At 61.0% G+C, this 15063-nt stretch overlaps 2 protein-coding genes across 2 annotated transcripts; both read right to left on the reverse strand.

Annotated features, from left to right (window-relative positions):
- Positions 1-400: 400 nt before the first annotated feature.
- Positions 401-1752, reverse strand: RAX2 (retina and anterior neural fold homeobox 2). The gene is made up of 2 exons (XM_029219199.1): positions 1516-1752; positions 401-911 (listed from the first exon to the last, which is right to left on the reverse strand). Exons 1-2 carry the CDS (start codon positions 1726-1728, stop codon positions 573-575), a joined length of 552 nt encoding a protein of 183 aa, XP_029075032.1. The 5' UTR covers positions 1729-1752; the 3' UTR covers positions 401-572.
- A 3563-nt stretch (positions 1753-5315) lies between these two features.
- Positions 5316-11474, reverse strand: MATK (megakaryocyte-associated tyrosine kinase). The gene is given in 13 exon segments (XM_029215572.1): positions 5316-5781; positions 5877-5963; positions 6343-6538; positions 6653-6726; positions 6812-6896; positions 6972-7071; positions 7982-8047; positions 9468-9561; positions 10017-10236; positions 10323-10438; positions 10525-10638; positions 11029-11454; positions 11457-11474. Coding segments are annotated over 13 exon segments (1836 nt in total). The 3' UTR covers positions 5316-5541.
- Positions 11475-15063: the final 3589 nt, after the last annotated feature.

A 15063-nucleotide genomic window follows, 5' to 3' on the forward strand; every position in this document is an offset into this window, starting at 1 on the left:
TGGGTGCGGCATGGGGCCTGGGGTGATGGAGTCAGGCAATGAGTTTAAAAAGAGCTCCGCCCCCTACTGGCTGTGTGGCCTCAAGAAACTGGCTTCCCCTCTCTGGGCCTCAGTTTCCTCCCCTGAAAGATGAGGCTGGTGGCCACGCCCACCTCGTGGGGTGAAGCAATGGGCACATGGGGAGCACACAGTGAAAGGGGGTGGGTTGAACATGAGTTGCTACTGCAGTTACTTGTTATTTCTTAGAGAGAGGGCAGCAGACGGAGGGATTTAGACTCATCAACTCAGAGTTCACACCCCAGTGGCTCCTGATTGCAGTCTAAGAACCTCAGAATCCAGCCCACCCACGCCCACTTGACAGATGGGGAGACTGAGGCCCCACGAGGGCACAGACTCCCTTGAGACCAGGCCAGGGACCCATCCCCCTGGCCGGGGATCCTCTGGCCACCTCCTTCTTGAAACCGGGTGCCAGTTACCCTGCAAGGCAGGGTAAGGAGGTGGGGGTGGGGTGGGGGACCCGGCATGGGTGGCCACAGACAGGCTGAGGAGGGAGGGCTGGGCAGGCACCAGGTTCAGGCCGATGGCCAGGCCCTGTCCAGAGCCTGCACGTGCTCCTTGGCCAGCAGCCGCAAGGACGCCTCCTCCAGGGTGAAACCGTCCGTGAAGCCTGGACCAAAGGTGTGGGGCCCGAAGGACCCCTGCAGCCCCGGACCCGGGCCCAGGAGGCGCGGGAGTCCCGGCACGGCTGGGGGCCCAGGACCCAGCCAGGGCTCCAGGGGCAGTGGCATGGCGGGGGGGCGGGCAAAGGGCAGTGCTGGGGCCTCGGGGAGCCTCGGGGCTGCCACGGCCCCGGAGCCTGACTCCAGACGCTCCTGGCGGCGCCACTTAGCCCGGCGGTTCTGGAACCACACCTGGAAGCAGCAAGAGAGGTGCTCCTGGGTCAGGGCTGGTGGGGTGAGGCGAGGCCACTCTTTCCTGCTCTGGGCCTCCCAGCCTCTCCAGGTTCTGCCTGCTGTCTAACCTGACCCCCACCTGTTGCAGTGCCAACATATGGTGTTACCTACCCCAAGGAGATGGCTGTTTTGAGAGCAGGATCTCTGCCTCTTGGCCCCCATCAAATCAGCCCCAAAGTCTTCTGAATCCAGGCTCTCCTTGCCTTTCCCTTTGTCCAGGGCCCCTCAGGCTCCCTGGCCTCCCTCCTGGTCTCTCTTGGCCCTTGGCATGAAGTTCCAGCCACTGAGCTCGGCATTTGAGGCCCTTCCCAAGCTCCTTCTCTGCCTCCGCTTCCACCTGCCTCAACACCCAGCTCTGTGGAAATGCCTCCTATTTCACCCCTTTGCACACATTGCTCTGGAGGGCTAGAAAAATGCCCTTTCTCCTTTCTAGATGGCAAATTCTTATTCAAACATCAAGGCCCCAGTCCCACGTCCCCTCCTCCAGGAAGCCTTCCCATGCACTGGGAGGGTTCATACCTGGCACTGGCTCCCTCCTCGGGTTGTTAGGGGGTCCCCTCACCTGCACGCGCACCTCGGGCAGGTGCACCTTGGCGGCCAGCTCCTCGCGGCTGTAAACGTCCGGGTAGTGGGAGGTCTCGAACGCCCGCTCCAGCTGGTGCAGCTGGTACGTGGTGAAGGTCGTGCGGTTCCTCCGGTGCTTCTTCTTGGGGGCCTCTTCGCCAGGCCCTGGCCGCCCACCCTCAGCGGGCCCCTCGCCCGGGCTCAGGAACATGGCTGCTCCTCGCCCTCACCTGGCGGGGCGGCGGCAGGACAGACGGCGCGGATGAGACACGGTAGGGACTGAGGTTGGGGAGGGCGGGGGAGCCCCCGGCCCCTGCTGGGTCTGGGGTAAGATATGGAGGGGCTTCTCCCTCCACTGGGTCCTGCATCCCTTCTGCCTCCCCAGCCTCTCTGTCCATGTCGGATCACCTGACTCTGTCTCCACTTCCTTCTCTCTGATCATTTTTCTCTGTGTCTCTGTCCGCCCCCCCCCGCCCCCCGCTGCCTCTATTTCTCTTTCCCTCTGGAGCTCTCCCTGACTGCCTGTGTCTCCCTTTATCTCTCTGTCTCTGTGTCTAGGACCCCCAGGAAGGCAGAAGCTGGGACACTGCCTTAAGGAACACTTCCTTACCCCCCAGTCTTCTGCCCTAGGGGGCTCTCTTTGCCCCCAGCTCCCACCCAGGCCCACCTGTGCCCACCTGCCCAGTGCTCCCAGCTCCCAGCGGGCCCTCTGACAGCCCCTGCCGGCCCAGCTCCGTCTGCTGCTGGCCTGGCCCAGCCAGACTCGAGGGGGCTGGGGTTGGGTGGAAGGAGGATTAGCGAGGTGATTAATTGAGGGGGCCCCTCCCGCCCAGGTGCTGGTTGCTCTGAGCCACAGAGGGAGGGCTGGGTTCCAGGGGTTGGAGGGACACCATTAGCCTGGGTCTGCCACCCCTCGCTGTAGGATATAAACAAGAGCCTCCCCCTCTCTGGGCCTCAGTTTCCCTAGCTGTAAGACAGCGACAACAGGACTTACCCCATGGGGCTCTCACAGGGACTCAATGAGCTGATGAAAGGAAAGAGCGTCGCACAGTGACTGGCATACAGCGAGTGCTTAATGAATGTCCACTGTTACGGCTTTTTTTTTTTTTATCATCTGGTGTGAGAAAAAGAACCTCTCAGACTCACAGATGTCAACGGGGGTTGAGGAAGCTGAGGTCCCCAGAGGTGAAGGCAATTCCAGTTGGCCCCCTGGCCGCTGTGCAGGGCAAAGGAGTATGGGGCATTTTAGCTGGGTTTTGAGGTATGAATAGAAGTTCACTTTTCAGTCACTCAGTAAACACTTATTGAGCTTACTGTATACCAGGTACTGTTCACAGCAGTGAACAAAACACACAAATCTTGGAACTGGCATCCTAGTGGAGGAGATAGACAGACAGATAATCTGTGACTATATAAGTAAAATATAGCATGTCAGGTGGTCAGAAGCCTGGTGAGAAAACTCAAGCAGGGGAGGGAAGGTTGCTCTTTCAATGAAAGTGATCAGAGTGGGAGATGGAGTACAAGGCTGTAAATTCTGGACAAGACTGGCTGTGAAGGGGTGGGTACTGGGGAGCCATGGGAGGTTGTGGGGCATGGGAGGGGCACAGATGGCATTTTGGATGAGTAGCTATTGTGTGCAAGGTGGGAGGCCAGGAGGATGCTAGAGGCCTGGTTAGAGCAAGGCTGGGGGAGAGGCAGGAGAGAAATCTCGGGGGAGAAAGTCTGAGGAGGAGGGAAGAGGACCGGTATACCCGGACCCTGTTTTTGGGACAGGTGGATGATGGGACTGTCTCTCAGGCGGTGGCCTGAGAGCCAGAGCAGGATCTTGGGAAGCCCCTGAGACTGGTTTGCCAACCCCCTCCCCAGTCCAAGGAGCCTGGGGGCTCAGGCGGGGGTGGGGGTGTGTGCCCTGAAAACAGTGAGGAGGGGCACTGGGGTTGAGAGGGGCAGGATGAGACCCAGGAGGAGGACAGAGGGAGTTTGACCCAGCGGCGGAGCGAGGCGGGAGACCCAGGCCCGTGGATGGACTAGGGAGTGAGTGCAGAGGAAGCAGAGATAAGTCCTTATCTCATCTCTGCTGGCTTTGTATAGATAAGGGAATGTAGGGAATGTTGGCTTTGTAGGGGAAAGGCACACACGGAGAAAGAGAAAGAGATGGAGACAGGCACTCACACACGGCATGAGTGCACACGCTCAGACACTCACATGCAGCAAAGGGTTGCAGGCCCTGGAGAAGTCGGGGGCAGGGGCGAGCAGCCTTGGACGAGGAGGGACGGCCCGGTGGGCAGGGGGCTTGATACCCAAGGGGTTGGCCAGGCAGGGAGGCCCCAGAAGCCCTGAGCCCAGGCTCCTGGGGCCCCTCCAGGCCTCAGCTGCCCCGCCTGTACGGTGGGCTGGGGCTCTGTGGAGTGGGGGCAGGTAATTCCCCTAACGCTTCATCACTTGGAAACGCTAAAGAGCTGCTCTGTTCACAGGCCCCATTTAGCTAATTGGCTCCGGGTGGGTTAAGAGGCGCAGGAGGGATTTGGGTGTTAGGCCCAGGAGGCTTTGGCGATTTAGCAGGATGCGGCTGAAGGTCCAGACGCTGTGTCAGCTTAGAGCACCGGATTAGGGGCAGGCCAGGGCAGTGCGGGGCCACCTTCCATCTGGATTAGGCGGGGGCCAGGCCACTCTCAGCCCCTCCAGCCTCCCACCCTTCATTTCTCCCCCAGGAAGAATCGCTAAACCCCTTCAGGTGCTGGTGGGGAAACTGAGGCCAGAGGGTGGGCAGGGCTCAGGGCGGGGAGGGGGGGAACTGCAGGAGGTCAGCGTGACCTTGAGACATTTCTCAGGCTCCGCTCAGGCAGGGGTGGGGCAGTCAAGGTGGGAGGCCGTGCTGTGGTCTGGTGTCCCCTCACCAGCTCAGGGGGTCCTGGGGAGGGGCCCACACCGAGCTGGCCAGAAACCCCCTCTCCAGGCAACCTAGAGGCTGGCTGTCTGGGAGCGTCATCAGAGAGAGGGTGGCTGACAGTCACAGGTAATAGCTGAGCACTAGCTGTGTGCTCTCAGTCCTTCACTGGTGTGAGCCCTCAGGGTCCTCATGTCTCCCCCGGAAGAGACGCCTGATCATAGAGGAGGCTTTGGGGGCACATGGAGAAGGGCCACCCCTCTAGTTTGCCCAGGACACCCCGAGTTTAGCACTAACACCCCCCATCCCAGACATGCCCTCAGTTTGACGCAGTGGCTCACGGCAAGCCCGGGCCACACAGCTACGGGTCGAGTCAGGATTTGAAGCTGGGGGTGCAAGCCCGGAGCCCCAGCCCCGGCTCGAGAGTGGACGGGAGGGGCAGGGCCTTGGGACAGGCCGTGTGGCTGGCTTTTTTTCAGCGAGTGTTCCCTGGAGTCACCGGGTGAGGCTGTTAGGTCATGACAGGTGGGGGATGTAGCCACACTGGAGCACCCCAGGAGGGGACGAGGGGCAAGGCTGAGGAAAAGAGGATGCCAGGACAGGGGACTCGGATGTCCGCAGCTGCTGGCACTCTCCCACTGTCCTTTGCACCTGGGACCCTGAGGGCTACGGTGGGGTCTTTGCCACCAAAGGAGGTGGCGGACCCGTGGGTGATGGCAAGTGGCTCTACGGGTGGCTGTGATCCCTGGCCTGGGGGTCTCCTGGCCCCATCCCAGGGGAAATATATGCCCCTCTGGGCTGCAAGGTCCTAGCCTGGTGAACCCCTCAGTGGGCAGACAACTGGGCAGGCAGATCACCCCCAGTAAGTGATGGGGTCCCCAGAGTGGTAGCAGAGAGAGACTCAGACACCCAGTCCTTGGAACCAGTCTTTATCCAGGCGCTAAATCTTCACTTCCCTGGGGCCGTGGTGCCCACGGGCTGCCCAGAGCACCCCCCCAACCCCGACACAGCCTGCCCCTGTGATGTGAGCCGGGCGGGCAGCTCGCTGGCCCTGCTGCTCCTCAGGCCTGGCCCGAGTCCCCACCCTGTGCCCCCCACTGTCTCAGTTCTCTGGGGCCTGAGGCCCCGCGGGCAGGGTCAGGGCTCCTGGCTACGGGGCAAGGTGGGACCGTCTGCATCCTGCCCCCCGTTGGGGGCCGAGGCGCCCACGCTGCGCAGCTCCCGGGCCAGCTTCTCAGCCAGTTTGCGGAAGGGCGGCCGGCGAGCGGGCTCAGCCTCCCAGCAGCTGCCCATGAGGGCGTGGATGGGACCCGGGCAGCCCTCGGGGGGCTCCATGCGGTACCCCTTCTCCACGGCCTCTGACACCTCCTTCAGCGACTATGGGCAGAGGGCACGCCGGTGCGGGCTGGGGGTCAGGATCACGACCCCTAGACCTGGGGGGGACCCAGTGCCGCCCCCCCGCCCCTGCTCACCATCTTGGGGTACGGAGCCCGGCCGTATGAGAAGACCTCCCACAGCAGCACCCCGAAACTCCAGACGTCCGACTTGCTGGAGAACTTCTGTGGGGCAGGAGATCAGGGGGAGAGGGACCCCTCAGGGCTTCTGCCCCAGCCCCTGCTTCCTCCAGGAAGTCCCCCTGGGTTGACCTTTAGTCCCAGGTCTCCTCCCAATAGGCTCCTGCCTCTGAATCCGCCCCACCCCCCAACCCAGACTCAGTGCAAGAACGAGGTTATTCTTGCTCTCACTTGCTGAGCCCAAGACTGTTTCAGAAATGAGGAGACCAAGGCCCAGACTGGGGCTAAAAGGAACAATTATGGGCCAAGGGCTTACCAGAGAGGCGGAGCCAGTCCCTTGGAGGTTCAGAGAGGCAAGAGACAGGCCCAGGGTCGCACAGGGGAGCTAGGGTTCCAAGGGCCCTGGGGGGTAAGGGGGGCTCACCCCGTGTTTGAGAGCCTCGGGTGCCGTCCACTTGACTGGAAGCCGGCTGGAGTCCAGCCCCTTCCGCTCGGCTTTGGCCAGGCCAAAGTCGCTGACCTTGGCCACCAGGTCCTCGGACACGAGGATGTTCCGGGCAGCCAGGTCTCGGTGCACCAGCTTCTTGCTCTCCAGGTATTCCATGCCCTCAGCCACGTGCCTGGAGTGGAGGGGTGGCGGGCACGGGGCTCGGGTGCCTGGACCACAGACTCCCAAGGCCAGGCTCCTCCCTGCTCCGTGCCTCGGTCTCCCTGCCCCCGGGAGCCCTACTCACAGGGAAAACTGCAGGAGCTGGGGGGTGTTCACAAGGGCCCGGCCCCGCGTTCGTAGAAAATTCACCAGGTTACCCTGTGTGGGAGACACGGGTGGGGTGAGGGCTGCTGGAGGCTGCTCGGCCGCCGCACCCCGCCCGACCCTCAGGCCCTGCCCCCACCTTGCTCACGTGCTCCATGACGATGTAGAGGCCCTGGTGCAGGATCACACCCAGCAGACGCACCAGGTTCTTATGCTGCATCTTCCTGGGGGCAGGCGGGTGTGGGGTGAAGGTGGCTTGGACCCCCACCCCAGCATGCCCTCCCCTCACCAGGACTCACGTCATGACCGCCGTCTCGTCCAGGAAGGCCTGGGCTGTCACGTCACACTTGATGTTCTTCACGGCCACCTTCTGTCCCAGGTACTCACCCTGCAGGACGGCTGGGGGCCGGTGGGGGAGGAGATCAGGACCCCACAGAGACTGGACAGACACAGGGACATACCCACTCACACTGACCCCCAAGGATGCCGATGCAGCAGTGGGTCCCCAGGCCTGGAAACCGATCCCCTACAAGCTCCAGATCCCTGAGCAAAGAGAATCATCTAAACCAGTCTGCAAACTCCAGCCCTCGGGCCCAATCCAGTCCCAACGTGGGTTTCTGCAAGGCTCGCAAGCTCAGAATGGGATTTTACATTTTTAAATGGTTGAAAAAAGATCAAGAGAAGAATATTTTATGACATGAAAATTGCACAGAATTCAATTTCAGTGTCCATAAATAAAGTTTTATTGGCACACGGCCATGCCTGTTCATCTCCCTGCGGCCTGTGGCTGCTTTCCTGCTACAAGGACAGAGCTGAGCAGATGTGACAGATGGAAAATACACACACTCCAGCCCTTTCCAGAGAAGGTCTATGAGCCCTGATCTAGGCCCCGGGGCCTACCAGGATAATAACTTCAGGCAACGGCATCAAAAGAGAGGGAACAGGGACTTCCCTGGCAATCTGGTGGTTAAGAATAAACATTCCACTGCAGGGGGCGGGGGTTCCATCCCGGTTGGGGAATAAGATCCTGCATGCCATGCAGTGCGGCCGGGAAAAACAACAACAACAAAACAAAAGAGGGACCAGAGGGACCAGTGTGCACCAGAGCCCGGGGTTGTGAAGGGCTCACACCCGCTGGGCGCCTGCCTGAACTACCTTTCTCCTGGCACTGGCTGTCGTGAACCTCCTTTCACAGAGAGGAGCCCTTGGGTTCTCAGCCGCACAGCAAGTAGTTATCAAATGTGGATGTGAATTCATCTCTGGGACCCCCCCCCACCCTCCTTCAGCCCCTGCCAGGCACCCCGCTCACCTCCAAACTCTCCTTCTCCGATCTGCGCTCCCAACGTCAAATGCTGCAGGTTCAGTAACCAGCCGGCTGTCGGGGGGAGACCCGGTCAGAGGGCTGCCAGGTGCCAGCCCCTCCCACGGCAGCTCCACCTGGCGGGAGACCAGGCCGTGTGGCATGCATCCCCACAGTGGCCCAAGGGCGTGTCTGAGGCTCCGCACTCCTGGTACCAGTTATCGGGCGGCCAAAAGCAACAGAGCCCTTCTCTGTTCCATCTGGAGACTGTGTCCTTCCAAGGACCCTGTAGGCTCTTCCTTTACGATCCTTTATCCCTGACCACCCAGGGACACACACACGGGCCAAAAAATACAACAGAGATTGGTAAAGCTTCCAGAACCTTCTGGTAAAGGTTCTGGAACCTTCCAGAATCTTCCAGCGCTCTAAGTCATCATCTGTGTTCCAGCTTCCCTGATCTTTCTCTCAAGCACCACTGTGTTCTTCCCCCCCGCCCCCAGCAGGTTCTGTAGGTCTCCTCCTCTACCTCCCCAAAGCCCCTCTCCAAATCACGAGCCCCTGAGTACAATCAGGCACGGTGACACCAGCCTCCACCCAGGTGCCATCCCCAAGACACTTCCAAGGAGACAGCCACGATCACCAGGTTCAAAAGGGGTGGCCACGGTAGGGCACATGGGCTCTGAGCATGGAGGATTTCACTCCTCAAGGGCTGGAAAAGCATTTCAGGTGAGGGGAATAGAAGACACAACAGTACAGAGGCATGAGAGGAAACGAGGAGTCACACAACCCTAGGGGCTTGTGGAATAGAGGAAGGGCTTTGTAGATGAAGCAGGAAAGATAGCTCGGCCACAGGGGAGGGTTCTGGAAGGCAGTGGAGCTGCCTGAACTCCCTCCTTTAGGCAGGGGAGTGATATGGGTGATTTTCACAGTAGACAGCTGCCTCTGAGGCCACAGGGTTTGGGAGGAAGGAGGACACTCCCTCAGGGAAGAGGTGGTCTGACTGGACTGTCTGAGGCTGGGCTAGGGCAGGGGCAGCCAGGCAGGGAGGGGCCGGATTTTATTTTTTATTTTTTGGCGGCGCCAGGTGGCTGTGGGATCTTAGTTCCCCGACCAGGGAGTGAACCCTTGCCACCCCCTGCAGTGGAAGCGCAGAGTCCTAACCTCTGGAAGTCCTGGGGAGGGGCCAGGTTTAACAGGTGTTAGAACTTGGCCATGGAGGGGGTGTGGGAGGGTGGGGGACGTCGAGGATCTGCCCAGGGTTTCTGGCTCAGGGATGATGGGAACAGAGGCAGGGGTCGGGGTGGGGGGAAGCAGCAGGTGTGAGAACCAGATCAATATTGTGCCCCGCCCCGCCCAAGGGCAGCCCAGGTCTTCTGCCTGCAGAGGCAGGCACAGCGACCTGCTCAGGTGATGTGGCCTTGGCCCTGTGCCCAGGCCCCAGGGCCCTGCCTCCCCAGGCCAGGCTAACACTGAGCAGAAGGGCGGGGCCCCCTACCCTTGGCCAGCTCCTCCTCCGCTGACTTGGTGCCCTGCTTTCTCTTGGGTTTCACCAGCTTCGTGCAGATGGCCCCCTTGTCCTTGCTGTAATGCTGCAGGGTGGGGCAGGGCAGAGGCAGCCATGAGCCCACCCCGTGGGCGAGGGAGCCCCTGCATCCCATCCCCTTCCTGGGGGGACCTCTGGATGGGGTGGGTGGGAGCTGGGGAAGAGGAGAGGGGGTTCATTCCCACAGGACTCTTTAGGCTGGTTTCCATGGGAACAGGAAAGGATGCAGACTAGCAGGAAACAGGAGGATGGGGAGTGTCTTGGCATTGGTGTCAAATTGGAGGTTCCTAGGTGTTCCCAGAGGAGTCACCCCAGTCTCTGGAGGTGGGACCTGGAGGACTCAGACCATGGAGACCAGCCCCTCCTTCTCCCCATTGGGGAGCAGACACCTCTGAGGTCCCATGTCCAGCCAGCCGTCGGGATAGGGTGGAGCCTGGCATCCGTCCCTCTCCGCAATGGGGGGCATGGGCTCTGGGGTCCCGGGCCTGTGGCCGGCCGCACCTCCACCATATCCATGAGGTTGCAGAAGCAGACCGCCTCGTCAATGGTGAGGTGGCCGTCGCGGTGCAACACACGGTAGTGGATGACGTCACGGCCGAAGCTCACGCACAGCACGTAGTCGCCCGGGTGCCGCGCGGACTCTCGCACCAGGAAGAGCCCGTCCTCGGGCGGCTGCAGCTGCTGCACAGCCTCCTGGCCCGAGATCTTCCCGTGGAACCACCTGCGGCCGGCGGGAAGGCGGGCTGGGCATGGCTGGCCGGGACCCGCTGACCCCGCCCCGGTCCCGGTCTCTTCCCCACGACTCACGGCATGAGGCTGAGCTTGGGGTCCGCAGAGAGGGCCTCGCGCTCCCGCAGTGCGCCCGCCGCCAGCAGCCCCTCCTGCCCGCTGGCGTGGTGCTTGGCGCGGTACCAGCTCTTGTTCTGCGGGAAGGGAGCCAGGTGGGGTCGGTGGGATGGTTTCCTGGCGGAGTCCCCTCTCCCCAGGCACACGCCCCCTCCCCACTCACCTCGCAGGCCTCCAGGATGGTGACCACGTCACCCTTGCGGAAGGCCAGCTCCCCGGGCTTGGGGCGCGTGTGCTCACACTTGGTGATGCATTGGGTGCCTGGGGCCCAGCGCCTCTAGGGGGGGGGGGGTGCCGAGAGGGGGAAAGGGGTCATGAGAGAGATGCGGGGTGAGGGGAGAGAGAGGCCCAGAGGAGAGAGAAAGACTGGATTGAGGTAGAGACCACAAACAGCACACAGGGAGAGAGGAGAGAAGAGAGGTCGAGGGAGCGAGCAGCGGACATATCAGAGTCACAGAGCGGGGGCCCAGGGCAGGAGGGCAGGAGAGCAGGAGGGCAGGAGGAAAGGGTGAAAGAAGAGCAAGAGCAAGTGATAGAGGAAGATTGGCACACACCGCCAAGGGGCCACGGGTCAGACAGTAAACCTCCCGCTCCCCATGGAGTGGAGCTCCTGTGGACTGAGCAGAGGAAGGGCCAGGGCACAGGCACCCAAGTTGGGGGTACTCACCGTTGGCATCCTGGCTGAGATGGGTGAGGGGTGCCAGGCGTGGAGGAAGCGAGGGCTCCCCTGGGGAGGGGGCAGAGACCAGCTGGAGAGCCCAGATTCAAGCGAGGCTGGGGCCCCAGGGGCCATGACTACCACTTCCAGCTCAGGCCAGGTGGAGGTGACAGCCAGCCGGCCTCCCCAGGCTTGTAGGGGCTCCCCAAGCCCCTCTGAGGAGGTGGTCTTTCCCTGGAAGAGTTCCTTAGCATGGAGCCTGACCCCACCATCATCCCCAAAGGGAAACTGAGGCACAAGGCAGGCACAGAGCAAGTGGCCAGGGGCTGACTCAGGCCCCAGCAGCCCACACAGTGCGTGGGGAGCTTGGAGCCACCTAATGGAGCCTGGTTCTTCCTCTTTTCTGGTAAGTAGGCAGGGACAGGACAAGGAAATAGAGGATGATTCAAGGTCATTCCTAAGAATCTCTGACCCTGAAGGGGGTGGGGGCCGGAGCAGTGCAGCCCTGCTGGGCTCCTGTGGCCGCCAGCTGAGCCTCTCCCCTCTCCCACCCCACGCCAACCCAGGACGGACAAACAAAGCCCCTCGCTGCTGCTGGGGCCGGGGCATTTCCGCCCCCTGCTTCCCCCATGGACCCCACCAGGTGGCTGGGCAGTGAGACAGGTTGGGAGGGGTGAGTCTCTGCTCTTCGAATATGTGCCCCCAGAAATCCCCAGCCCTACGTGTACTCACACGCATACTGATCCATGTACACACAGAAACACACAGGTGGACACAGGTACCCACAGGCACGCGAGTACGCAAGCAAAAGCAGGTTCTCCTAGAGACAGTTGTGCACACACGTCTACACGTGTGAACACACGCACAGACTCTCGGACATTCGGAAACGTGTGTACCGGCCCCACCCCCCCCACCACACACAAACCCACACTTGAACACCTGGGCGCCAGACGCTGGGCCACTCGGGCACGCAGAGCTACACGCAGGGCCGCGCACACGCAGCTCGGAGACACGCGCACATCCCTCCACGTGGACCCGCGGATACACACACCCAGGGGCTTGCAGACGCGCACACCCGCACCCACAAAAATACCACCCCACCCCACCCCGCTCCTGGTCGCATCTAACCACCCCCGCCCCAGCCGCGTACCGGACGCGCGCCCCGGACGCGCACGCTCGCGCTCGCACACCGGCCCCTCCCGCGCTCGCCCGGCATACCTCCACCCGCGAGCCCTTGGGGTCCCCCCACTGTCCCACCGTCTCTCCCCACCATCCCCACCGGCGCGCTCACCTGTTCAGGGGTCGCCCCTGGGCCGCACCCCGCGCCCGCCCCCAGGAGGGCCCCCGCGCGCCGGCTGCGCACCCCGAGGCGGCCCCGGCTGCACAACTTGGAGCAAGTTGCTCCGCTTCCTCATTTTGGGGGGGAAGGCTGGGATTGAGGAGGTGGGGAGCGGGAGGCGCGGCGGCCTGGGAGGCCCCCGCGGGTCCTAGCGCCAGCCGTACTGCGGTCTGCTTAGCGCGCCGCCGCCACCGGCGGCCCCTCCCCACCCCGCCTCCGAGGCCCCAGGCGCCTCCCGCGAGGCCCGGGCGGGGGCCAGCGGCGTTCTCGGGCTCCACGCCGCTCCCCGGCCCGGCGCTGCGGGGCGCGCACCCCTGCCCATTCCGGGAACCCACACCTTGGAGCGTGGAGCTAGTGCCAAGCGAGCACAGGGAGGGGAAGGAGAGTGAGCTTCCCGTCCGGGGAGGTAAGCAAGCCACAGAGCGCAGACAACACGGTGGACCCTTCTGACTGGGATTCCAACGCCCTCAGTCAACTCCTCTAACAACAAGGATCTTATTTCAGTACCTGGCCCCTGGAGAGGGCTGCTGGTGCCTGGAGCAAAGAAAGCCCTCACAATGTCAACCACTATGAATATCCTTATCATCATCAACGACATTAAGGGAAAATTGGGGCCACAGGAAAAAAATCATCTGGAACTGGAGGCCTCCTGGCAGAGCAGCCATCCTTGGACGGTAAGAATGGGGCCTCCACAGCGCCAACGCAGCTGTGCCAGAGGCAGGTGCTGCCTCCTCCCAGCCTCAGTTTCCTCCTCTGTAGGGCCAGGCAGCACCAGCTTCCAGCTCAGAGGACAACTTGATGAGCATTTGATGGCCTGGGGGCCTGGCTTCCAGCTGTCGCTCTGCGATCTCCCTTACAATTCTTTCTATGAGTGGAGGACTCCGCTTGGACAAGGATGAAGCTGATCTCAGCAGGGTGATGAAGCAAGATGCCCAGAATTTAATTTTCTGGTACCCCAAAAGGCTGTCTGTGTCTCTAAGGTGTCATGTGACTTCTGGCAATAGAGGCCCAATTACAAGAATTACAGATATTATTCAATATCATGCAATATTATGCAACAAAAACTAGGAAACTATGTGTATTAAAATGCTAAAATCTCTGGTTGTCAAAAACAACCACCACTTACCAGAATGTGATACAAAACAAAATGCACGATCCCATTCACATTACACAGGAGACAGTAAGTCCAAGGGGAACATTCCAGAAGGGGACCCTCCAACCGGCAAAGGGTTATTCTCAGTGAAGGAAGCGGGTAGGAGGCGAGCAAGGGGGAGGACGCCTTTCTCTGTGGTGGTGTAATTTACTAATGCTGGCAGCATTTGCAGGGAGGTTTCCTGCTCGTCAGGCTCCCTGTGCTCCATGGATCTGGCTGTGAGATCATCCCAGGGTGTGCCCCAGCCCCCCCTTCCCAGCCACAGGAACTGCTTTGGACCAAGGGGCTAGGGACCCTGCAGCCGGCGTTTAGCGGGGTCACTGGGGGCCAACCATATATGGCAAACCATCAACGCTTGCCCAAAATAGAAATGCAACGTCAAAGTAACCACAGCGGAAACCCAGCAGCACCATTAGAGTCACACCAGCCACTTCAGCGGCCCCAGGCCCACGATGGAAGTCTGCCTGCTCTGCTCAGCAAGGCCATGAGCCTGTGCTTAAGACACCCCAACACCCTGGCACCCCATGGAGACTTTCTCCTTGATGCAGCCAGAGAGATGGGAGGAGGTCGAAGGGGTCTGCTTTCGTTCCCTGCAAATCCATGATACTTGGTGTCTGAGAAACATCGACATCCTCCCCAGGACCCCCAGGGGTCCTTGTCCCACACTCTGGGAGGCTCTTCCCTGGAATGAATAACCAGAGAAACCAGAGGTGTTGAGACTGGAGGACAGTCTTTTTTAAAAAATTTAATTAATTAATTTTTGGCTGTGTTGGGTCTTCGTTGCTGCGCGCGGGCTTTCTTTAGTTGCGGCGAGCAGGGGCTACTCTTCATTGTGGCGCGTGGACTTCTCACTGCAGTGGCTTCTCTTGTTGCGGAGCACAGGCTCTAGGCGTGCGGGCTTCAGTAGTTGTGGCACGCGGGCTCAGTAGTAGTGGCTTGCAGGCTCTAGAGCGCAGGCTCAGTAGTTGTGGCGCATGGGCTTAGTTGCTCCGTGGCATGTGGGATCTTCCCGGACCAGGGCTCGAACCCATGTCCCCTGCATTGGCAGGCGGATTCTTAACCACTGTGCCACCAGGGAAGCTCTGGATGACAGTCTTAAAAGGAGACAGCGTCAGGTGCCCAAAGCAACAAGGGCTGGCCTGGGTGAGGGAGGCCCCCATGGTGTGGGCATGGGGCATGGAGCTGTGCCTGACCCTAGGGGGATAGATTTGAGTCCATGGTTTATTTGGGTCATAAGGGGTGAGCTCCCCGTCTCTGGAGGCATCCAAGAACCAGCCACTTTGAATCACAAAGACGCGTTGGCTCTTCTAGTCCCTGGAGGTGGCAATACCAGTTTCTCCTGTCTCTTGCCTTCTACCAGCCTGAAGCCAGTTGGTAGCCACATCATGGATCAGTCTCCCAGACTTCCCCAGTGCCACGCTCCTCACCCTCCACATTTCAGTCCTGTTGACTTGATTCCAGAAATTCTCTGACCCCACCCCACCCCAGGCAAGCCATGTGGTGCAGGCTGGTGACACAGAAGCCCCCTCACTGCTCTCCTGGTTGCCTCCAG

Source organism: Monodon monoceros, unplaced genomic scaffold, assembly GCF_005190385.1.
Source record: "Monodon monoceros isolate NGI ecotype Baffin Bay Population unplaced genomic scaffold, NGI_Narwhal_1 Super_Scaffold_12, whole genome shotgun sequence".
Lineage (NCBI taxonomy): Eukaryota > Metazoa > Chordata > Mammalia > Artiodactyla > Monodontidae > Monodon > Monodon monoceros.